Below are 10,143 nucleotides of genomic sequence, written 5' to 3'. Positions count from 1 at the left end.
TCTGAAGACCCACGGACCCAGCCCCGCAGGCCCGGGAAATCGGCCCCTCCTGGCAGGATGGACGAGGAGAGCCTGCAGACCGCCCTCCGGACCTACGACGCGCAGCTGCAGCAGGTGGAGCTGGCCCTGGGCGCTGGCCTGGATCCCTCGGAGCTGGCTGACCTGCGCCAGCTGCAGGGGGACCTGAAGGAGCTGATCGAGCTCACTGAGGCCAGCTTGGTGTCGGTCAGGAAGAGCAAGCTGCTGGCGGCGCTGGATGGAGAGCACCTAGCCCAGGACGATGCTGAGCCTTTGGCTTTCCAGAATGCCATCGCGGAGACGGTGGAGGTGCCAGTAGCCCCCGGCGCAGAACTGGAGACTGTTCCTTCGAGAGATACTGGGCCAGGACCCACGGAGCCTGGGCAGGAGGAGGACGAGGGGGAGGACGAGGAGGGCGGGGCAGCACTGAGTGGGAGAAAGGTGAACGCCCCCTACTACAGTGCCTGGGGCACCCTGGAGTATCACAACGCCATGATCGTGGGCACCGAGGAGGCGGACGACGGCTCCCCGGGCGTGCGCGTGCTCTATCTCTACCCCACTCACAAGTCCCTGAAGCCCTGCCCGTTCTTCCTGGAGGGGAAGTGCCGCTTCCAGGAAAACTGCAGGTAAGGCCTGAGTTCCCTAGGCCCCTGGCAATGATGGGGGGAGGGGTGGGGCGGCGCGGGGACTTGCGGACAGAACCTTGGCAGTTCTTTGCAGTTTTGTTTTTCTTGGCCGAGCAAAACGCCGAGAAGAAGAGAACTTTATAGGGGCAGGGGGTTCTTCTAGCAGTATCCTTGTTTAGGGGTCTTCTTGGCTTTTCCCCAGGTATGTCAGAAGTAAGAAGGGCTTATGTTGAAAAGAATGGAGCCGCCCCACCCCCCACACACACACACCAGTGACCTGTCTTATGCTTCAACGTGAAAACTTCAACGTGAAACTTCTAAAATGTACTTATATTTTAGATATTTTATTAGAGAAGTTGTCAAACACACAGGGAACTAGGGAGAGACTGCTCACACTGTCATGGTAGGTCGATGTTTTGCTAATCTTGTATCCTTTATTCCTCCCCCTGGAGTATTCTAAAGCAGGTTGTAGGACTTACCCGGCATTTTGCCTGTAAGTACTTCAGGATGCCCAGTTACCTAAGAGACAAGGATGTTAGATTAAAAATTACCTCTGTGTCACTGTCACACCTCACCAACTTAACAGCAAGACCTTGTTCGTATTTAATCACGAATGTTGTGATGATGTTGCATTTTCCCTATGCACATTAAGTTTAATCTTGCTTCTTTTTCCCTTCCAAGGAATATTTCCTGAGATTTCTAGTAGATGATTTTCTTCTTTAGTCAGTTCAGTTCAATTCAGTCACTCAGTCGTGTCCGACTCTTTGCGACCCCGTGAATGGCAGCACGCCAGGCCTTCCTGTCCATCACCAACTCCCAGAGTTTACTCAAACTCATGTCCATGGAGTCGGTGATGCCATCCAGCCATCTCATCCTCTGTCGTCCCCTTCTCCTGCCCCCAATCCCTCCCAGCATTAGGGTCTTTTCCAATGAGTCAGCTCTTCCCATGAGGTGGCCAAAGTATTGGAGTTTCAGCTTTAGCATCAGTCCTTCCAGTGAACACCCAGGACTGATCTCTTTTAGGATGGACTGGTTGGATCCCCTTGCAGTCCCTTGCAGTCCAAGGGACTCTCAAGAGTCTTCTCCAACACCACAGTTCAAAAGCATCAATTTTTCAGCGCTCAGCTTTCTTCATAGTCCAACTCTCACATCCATACATGACCACTGGAAAAACCATAGCATTGACTAGATGGACCTTTGTTGGCAAAGTAATGTCTCTGCTTTTTAATATGCTGTCTAGGTTGGTCATAACTTTCCTCCCAAGGAGTAAGCGTCTTTTAATTTCATGGCTGCAATCACCATCTGCAGTGATTTTGGAGCCCCCAGAAATAAAGTCTGACACTGTTTCCCCATCTATTTCCCATGAAGTGATGGTCCAGGGTAACTATTCAATATCTTCAGTTGTTTGGTCATCTTATTTATAGATTTTTGCTGGGCCCGGAGTCTTATTTGGTGTAGTTCCCCTTTTTTCCTTTTCCCCCATGAGTTTTGTGAAAAATGTAGTGTACATACAGGAAAGTGCATGAATCAGTCATAAGCCTCCTTGAGCTTCCACAGGGTGGGTGATGCCTTGTCCCCTTGCAGACAGTTAAGGAGCAGAGCAGGGAGCCCTCCATCCTTCCTGCCATGGTCCCTCTGGAGGATTCCTCCCCATCCCTGTGCCACGTCCCATGTGGGGATGAGAACTGACGTATCCATGTGCTGCTTCCTCTGGGCAGCTCTGTTCCAGGGGTTTCACGCGTATTCACTTACCTGGCAGCAAGCCCGCCAGGTCGGCCCTACAGCTGCTGTGGTTGCTGGACCCCTGAGGGGCAGCCCGGCTCTGAAATGCTGCTGCCTGCTGTCAGCTTCAGGCCTGACCCATACAGCCCACCAACCCCACCACCACCCAGGTGTCACAGTTGTTTTGTTGCGTTTACTTTGGATTTTTACTTTAAAATTTACTTAATTAAAATTTTATTGTAAAGATAAAGTAGTGTTGAAGCGCCCTGGGACCCACCTTTCTATCCTCCCCTCCCGGGAGGCTTGTCACAACTATGATGAGCATAGAGTGTGAATCCTTTACAGGCACGTGTGTCTGTGAACAGAGTATTCTTGTGCTTTATTTTCTAGTTAAACTGTGTTGTACAGCCTGCTTTGTTTTGCAACTTGCTATTCTCAATGAGCATGTCTGGGAGAGACATTCACATTGATATTTATAGGACTGTTTTGTGCATTTTAACTGCTATTATTTTTCCTCATTAATATGCCATATTTTATTCTGTCTTTTGGTACTTCCCATTTTTATTTACTAAAAAGAACACACTGTGAAAATCCTAGTACACATCTTTTGTCTCTGTTGAGACTGTCCCCAGTGTGGATGGCACCTTTTCTTTCCTTGTGCGCTGTCTGCTTCTAAGTCCCTGATCTTCTCTGTCGTAGTCACCCTAGTCACTCTTGGTCACGTTCTCTGACTTGCGGATTCGTACCCACTGGGAGTGAAGAGGTGGTCTTGATTGAACTTGTATTCCTCGATTATTAGCAAGATTGAACATTTCTTCATATGTCTGTTCTAACTTTATTGCCCTGTGTTTCAGTATCCTTATCCATAAAACGGAGAGGAGCTTGTCTTTCGCAGTTGTTGAGAGGGTGGAATGCATTAATATGCGTTAAAAAACAGTACCTGACATGCAATAAGGACACAGTGGACTTAAAATTTTTATCTTGTTGTGAAAAACGTCAAATCCAGTAAGTAAAGACAGCACGAGGGATCACTGTAACACTCGAGTACTCAGCTGAAAACTACAAAGCTGCCAGTTACCCTGGGGTCCTCTGTGCCTCAGGCCAAACAAAGCTTTCTCCCTCTTCCAAAAAGAACCACCACCCCAGCCTTTATGATAATCGCCTCCTTGTGTTCCTTGTGGCATATCACTCAGATATGGCTGAGGTGTAAATGTTGCAGTTTAATCTTGCTCACGTCTCAAGGCTGCTGTCTGAATCTGACCGTGTACCCCCACCCCTGCCTTTCCTGACCTCCCAGTTTCACTGTTGAAGGGCCAGACCCTCTGACTCTGACCATCACCCACCGCCCTGGTGCAGCCCAGCACATTCTTGCGGTGACCGAAGGCTGGCAGCTGGATCCTGGGACCTGCTCACTCTCAGGGCCCCACCTGGGCACGACTCAGCTCTCTGCCGCTTCTCGCAGCACGTGATGCTCAGTGCCTGGATCTGCTGGTATGGTGTGGATTGCAACAAGGAGCTTTCAGCTCCATCAGCTCATTTACCAGCTGGGCTGTTTCAGAGACACCTCTCCTCCTGTAGAAGCCGGCTAGGTAGTGGGACAGATTGTATAGAAAAGGCAGGATAATGCCTGATGTTTCTGTCTTGTTTGCTTAGTTTCCAAGATAACAAATTTGTTCTCTTTCACCCTGAGGTAATAAATTCACTTTAAAAAATATTTAATATCCTTGTGAACTGATGGACTTAGATGCATTTGATGAATTTCAATCCACTGAAATACTGATTTTTATTGAAACTCAAGCTGTCCCACCCTTGCCAGGTGCAGCCTTTTCATGTTGGCTCCTCACCCTCTTGACACGGTCCCGGAAATCAGGATTCCCCACCCTCGCCTGTGCTCTTCCTGCCACAGACCTGAAAGCAGCCAAGTCTCTGAGAAGCCCTGGTTTCTTTTAGTGGCAGATGCTATTTCAAGATTCACAGTGGAGGCCTTGGGATGCACTTCGCTGCAGGGGGCTCAATTCTAGGTCTCTTCAGCAGACAGAGCTAGGAAGTGCAGGTGGACACACGCTAATGTCTGTGTTAGTGCATCTGTATGTTCAAGGACAAGTGCCTAATGAGTTCATACTGATTTCTTAATCTTTTCTGGATTGCATCTGTATATCCTTCTCTCCCTCAGGACTCTGGCCCTCAAGGACCAACGTCCCATAATTAACTTGTTTTGTCCCATTCTGCATACACAGGACGCTCTCAGAACAGCATTCATTCTTTAGTTATGACGACTGAAAACTGTTTAAAGCGTTTTGATGTGTACCTCCCATTCTCCCTGCCATCTGACTGCACTAGACCTGCACAGTTGGCTCTCGTGGCTGTCGCAACCCATTGTCTCCCTTCACACTCAGCCTTAGTTCTGGAAGGAACTTAACATCTCCTGCTCCCATCTACCTGTCTGTCAGGGTCTTCTTAGTCGTGTTGGTCGTCTGAGACTCATTTTCTGGTAGGTTCTATAGGAAGGGCTCACAGGAATAACATCTGTAGAGACCTAGCATGTCTGTTAGGCTCTGGTTGTGTCTTTCATGAAGACACAGTTCAGCAGTTTTGATGAACATGTATATGATTCTTGGTTCACGTTGCTTTCCTTGAATATTTCATATAACTTACTCGATTTTGACATAAAATATTGTTAAAGTTTTTTCTTTTTCCCTTGTAAATTACATGCTCTAATGGTATGATGTGAGGATCCAACTTTATTCATTTGCATGTGGGTATCCACGTTCCTGGGGTTTCCCAGGTGGCTCAGTGGTATAGAATCTACCTGCCAGTGCAGGAGCCATAGGAGATGCGAGCTCGATCTCTGCATTGGGAAGATCCCCATGAGGAGGAAATGGTAACCTACTCCAGTATTCTTTCCTGGGAAATGCCATAGACAGAGGAGCATGGCAGGCTACAGTCCTTGGGGGCGCAAAGAATCAGATACAACTGAGCACACCACATATGTACAATTACGTCATTGACGAACAGAGATACTTTTGCCTATTCTCTTCCAATTCGGCTGGCTTTTATTCCTTTTTCTTGTTTAACTGCCCCGCCTAAAACTTCCAGTACTGTACTGAAGGCAAGTGGCGGGAGCACTTCCTGTCTGGTTCCTGATCTTAGGGGAAAGTACCCCTCCTCCCCTTCTTGAGTGTGATGTGAACTATGGGTTTTCCGTAGATGCTGTTTATCAGGTTGAAGTCGTTGGGTTTTTTCCAGGTGTCTTTTCTATATCAGTTGATATGCTGGTGTTCTGTTGATGTGCTATGTTTCATTGAATGGCTTTCACCTGTTGAACCACCCTTGCATTCCTGGGATAAACCACAGTTATGATGTGTGCTTATCCTAAATGCTTGTTTTCTCATTCATGTGTTTACTTATTATTCTAGAGGGTGTTATTCATAAATAATTATAATTATTCACAAATAATTATAATTATTCATAAATCATAAGCACTATTCATAAATGTTGTGAGGTAGATGATTAAGTGGGGGTGTTTCTGGGGGTTTGAGTCTGGGAAACATTTTAAATTTTTTCCTTATGAAATCTGTAGTCTGTCTTTTCCTGCCTCTTTAGTAACACCTCTGTCCTGCGTGGATTTTGTCATGTGAGAGGCTTTTCCTGGGTGCCCTTCATTGCATTGGTCAGTCTGCCTGTGCTCTTAGTTGACGCTGATTTCATGCACATGCCGTTAACTACTCCCATGGTTGGGAACTTCGGTTATTTCTGAGTCTTCCATGTTTGGTTCATACCCTTCTAGCTCAATCTTTGCATATGTCCACCATATGCAAAGTCCACCATACTTTTTTAGGATCATTTCATAGAAGCATTTGCTGGCTTAAGGAGGACACCAAAATTTAGAGCTTCTAAGAGTACTGAAGATTCTTGCAGGGAGGTTTATTGGCGGTGTCTGGGTGTATTGAGGAGGAGTTTGGCCAAATTCCCCCTGGGTCTGGGTCTCATTCCTTGGTTGAACAGGACTCTTCAACCACCGTGCCCTCCAAAAGACATGTGGACTGGTCTTGCATCTGCTGGTGCCACTGGTCACTGGCAGTACCCTGGGTGCCTGAGGACGGGCAGGGGTGAGAAGGAACTGCTCAGAACCCCACCCAGGAAGGTGACTGAAATGCCTACTCTCCCCTCCTTTCTCCCCACAGTCTCCCCACGCGAGACTGGCTGTGTGTCGGAGCCAGGGCCTGTCTTTGCTTGCTCTTGTGGGTTAGAACGCTTCCTCCCTGAAATGGGGGCACTGCAGGAGATTTGTGTCTGGTGCCTTCATGTCTTTATTTGGCCATGTTCAAAGTTGCAGCCCTCTGTTCCCATACTTCCTGTCCCACCTCCTCTCTCCTGGTTTTCGTTTTGGTTTCACTGTTTCAGTGACACCTAGAAGACACGGCAGCACCATTACAACCAGGTCCTCCTAGTTGGTTGGGGAGGACTCAGTCCTGCAAGTGAAGCAAGCAGACCCCCTGTCTTGATGACCTGTTGTGTCCAGTGGAGAGGTGCTGGGGAACTGTTGTCACAAGTGTGTCTCCCAGCCACGTGTGCCTGTGTGTGCGTGACTCCAGCCCAGGAGGCTGGAGAGTAACCAGAAGCATTTAGTCCTTAGGGCACCCAGGTCCATCTGAAAGTGAGAGCACAAGCACAGTATGTGTGTCCATACATGTGCATGTGTACACACATGTGCATACACGTGTTTGCGTGCTTGTGTGTAGTAAGTGTGTGTGTGCCTGTGTATGGTGCATGTGTGAATGTATGTGCCTCTTTGTGTCCATGCATGTGTGTACATACATGTGTGCATGAGTGCACACATATGTTTGCCTGTGTATGTATGCATGTATAGGTATGGGTGTGTGTGCATATTTATACACGTGTTCAGTGTATACATCTGAGTGTGTGTACATGTGTGGGTGTGTTTCATGTCTATACATGTGTTCAGTGTATTTGTGTGTAGGTGTGTGTACATGTGTGTGGGTGTGATGTGTGTGTATATGTGTTGAGTGTATATGTGTGGGTGTGTGTACGTATGTGTGTGGGTGTTGCATGTGTATACATGTTGTGTTCAGTGTATATGTGTGGGCCTGTGTACATGTGTGTGGGTGTTGCATGTGTCTGTATACGTTGTGTTCAGCATATATGTGTGGGCCTGTGTGTGTGGGTGTGTTGCATGTGTTTGTGTACATGTTGTGTTCAGTGTATATGTGTGGGCCTGTGTACGTGTGTGGGGGGTGTTGCATGTGTCTGTATACGTTGTGTTCAGTGTATATGTGTGGGCCTGTGTACGTGTGTGTGGGTGTTGCATGTGTCTGTATACGTTGTGTTCAGTGCGGATGCACATGATTGTGTGTCACGTGCGTGTCTGTGGATGTCCGTGTGGACGCGTGTGTCCCTCTGCATCCGTCTCCCCACCGGGTGGTGTCCGGGCAGGTAGACTGGAGCCTCCGGGCTTGTGGGACCCTGATGGCCGTACCTGAGCTATGCGGCCCTCTCTGCAGGTTCTCGCACGGGCAGGTAGTCTCAGTGGACGAGCTGCGCCCCTTCCAGGACCCGGACCTGAGCTCCCTGCAGGCCGGCTCTGCATGTCTGGCCAAGCGGCAGGATGGTCTGTGGTACCCAGCACAGATCACTGGTGAGGCTGCCCCAGGGCCTCCCTGATGGGCCCTTCCCAGGAAGCCCTCTCCATGTGTTACATGTGTTAGTCCTGCATGACTACTCCTCTGGGTGGGTGTTGGGGTCCCACCCCACACATGAGAAGAGCAAGGCCCCGTTGGTCTTGGCCCACCCTGCTCCCACCTTCCAGAGCAGCTGCTTCCATGTGCTGCCCTGCTGCTTCTGTGCCCCTCCAGATGTAGACAGCGGCTACTACACGGTCAAGTTTGACTCTCTGCTGTTGAAAGAGGCTGTGGTGGAGGGGGACAGCATCCTGCCCCCACTGCGCACAGAGCCTGCAGGGTCCTCTGACTCAGACGGCAGCGATGCAGACGACCCCAGCTATGCTCGAGGTATGGCTGCTGCCACCCCCAAGAGGCTCTCGGCTGGCAGGGCCCACACTGTGGTCAGTACAAGGATGCACTCCCGGGGAGACGAGGGTGTGTGATGGATCTGGGGCACTTCCAGAGACCCACAAACGCAGAAACCATAGTCCCACGCGAGCCACAGGAGGGAATGGGACGCACAGGAAGGGACAGCTTCCTGCAAGGTGCTGGGACATGTTGGCTGGATGAAGGATCAACTGTCAGTGTCTGGCCTCCCCCCAGGGGTGGGGGTGCCCTCATGGGGTCTGTTAGCCACATTGTCCATACTGATGGCAAGGAGGACGGCTCTCCACAAGGAAACAGAGAGAGTGGAAGGGAGCCATCCTGTGACCAGGTCATGGAGACAGCCGGGCTCTGCCTTCTGCTCGTGCCACACGTCCTGGGCAGGGAGCTGGGGATGCGGGGGGGGTGGCCATGCAGAGCTGTGCAGAGCTGAGCTCTTGGGTTAGCCTTGGCTGGAGCCCAGGATGCCCTGCATCCATCTCGGTTAAGCCACTGCCCTCTGATGCCTGCAGTGGTGGAACCTGGTGCTGCCAACCCCGGGACCTGCAGCTCCGCTTTTGCCGGCTGGGAGGTGCACACGCGGGGCATTGGCTCCAGGCTCCTCGCCAAGATGGGCTACGAGTTTGGCAAGGGTGAGTGCACGTGTGCTGCATGGGGACAGGAGGGACTCCCCATCATGGCCCAGGGGTCCAGTGGCAATGCCAGCCTGGTGTTCCCCTAGGTCTGGGCCGGCATGCAGAGGGCCGGGTGGAGCCCGTCCATGCTGTGGTGCTGCCGCGCGGGAAGTCGCTGGACCAGTGTGCAGAGATCCTGCAGAAGAGAACCCGGGGTGGCCAGGCTGGCGTCAGCAAGCCCCCAAAGTGCCGCGGCAGAGGGGGTGGAGCTGGGGGCCGCCCACCTCCTCGCAGTGTGTTCGACTTCCTGAATGAAAAGCTGAAAGGCGAGTCTCCAGGGGCCCCGGAGGTGGGGGCAGCGCCCCCCGGGAGGAGCGGCAAGGAGGTGTACCATGCCAGCAGGAGTACCAAACGGGCCCTGAGCCTGCGGCTCCTCCAGACTGAGGAGAAGATTGAGCAGACCCAGCGAGCCATCCGTGGTATCCAGGAGGCCCTTGCCCGCAACGCTGGCCGGTACGTGTGGCCCTGCCCCAGGCGCCTCACCCCTGCCCAGGTTCCCCTGAGAGAGTTCGGGGGCACTGGGCCAGGTCTGAGGAGGGGCTGGAGGGGGACAGCAGTGCTGAATGTGGGTCCCTCCCCAGGCACAGTGTGACAACGGCCCAGCTGCAGGAGAAGCTGGCAGGAGCCCAGCGGCAGCTGGGGCAGCTCCGGGCCCAGGAGGCGGGCCTGCAGCGGGAACAGAGGAAGGCCGACACCCACAAGAAGATGACTGAGTTCTAGACCCCTGCACGTGTCGCGGACGGAACTGAGGGACCTCGGCTCCTGCTACCCTCGGGCAGACAGCGGGGATGCCACCAGAAGGGCCAGCCTGCTCTGTGGCTACACAGAGGGAATGGGCCCCACAGAGGGCCTTCTTGCTGGCCTCAGGCATGTGGACACTGCTGAGCAGAGACGGGCTGCAGGGGCCCCTTCCTGATGCTTCCCTGCCCACTGAGTCCACCTGCCAGTGTCCTAGGGCATCTTGTGAGCAAAGACATTAAAGTGACTTTGTCGCACTGTCTGATTTCATCGGAGGCTTAACTGGCTGTGGGGTCCTTG

General features: G+C 51.6%; 1 protein-coding gene across 1 annotated transcript; it reads left to right on the top strand.

Annotated features, from left to right (window-relative positions):
• The first annotated feature begins 57 nt into the window (after window positions 1-57).
• Window positions 58-10,113, top strand: ZGPAT (zinc finger CCCH-type and G-patch domain containing). The gene is made up of 6 exons (XM_043884488.1): window positions 58-644; window positions 7,889-8,022; window positions 8,240-8,395; window positions 8,944-9,063; window positions 9,153-9,558; window positions 9,687-10,113. The coding sequence occupies exons 1-6, from the start codon at window positions 58-60 to the stop codon at window positions 9,823-9,825; spliced, it is 1,542 nt and encodes a 513-aa protein (XP_043740423.1). The 3' UTR covers window positions 9,826-10,113.
• Window positions 10,114-10,143: the final 30 nt, after the last annotated feature.

The sequence above is a fragment of the Cervus elaphus genome, chromosome 23 (assembly GCF_910594005.1).
Source record: "Cervus elaphus chromosome 23, mCerEla1.1, whole genome shotgun sequence".
NCBI lineage: Eukaryota > Metazoa > Chordata > Mammalia > Artiodactyla > Cervidae > Cervus > Cervus elaphus.
Note: the sequence above shows the minus strand (reverse complement) of the source record. Positions and strands in the feature narration are given on the sequence as shown.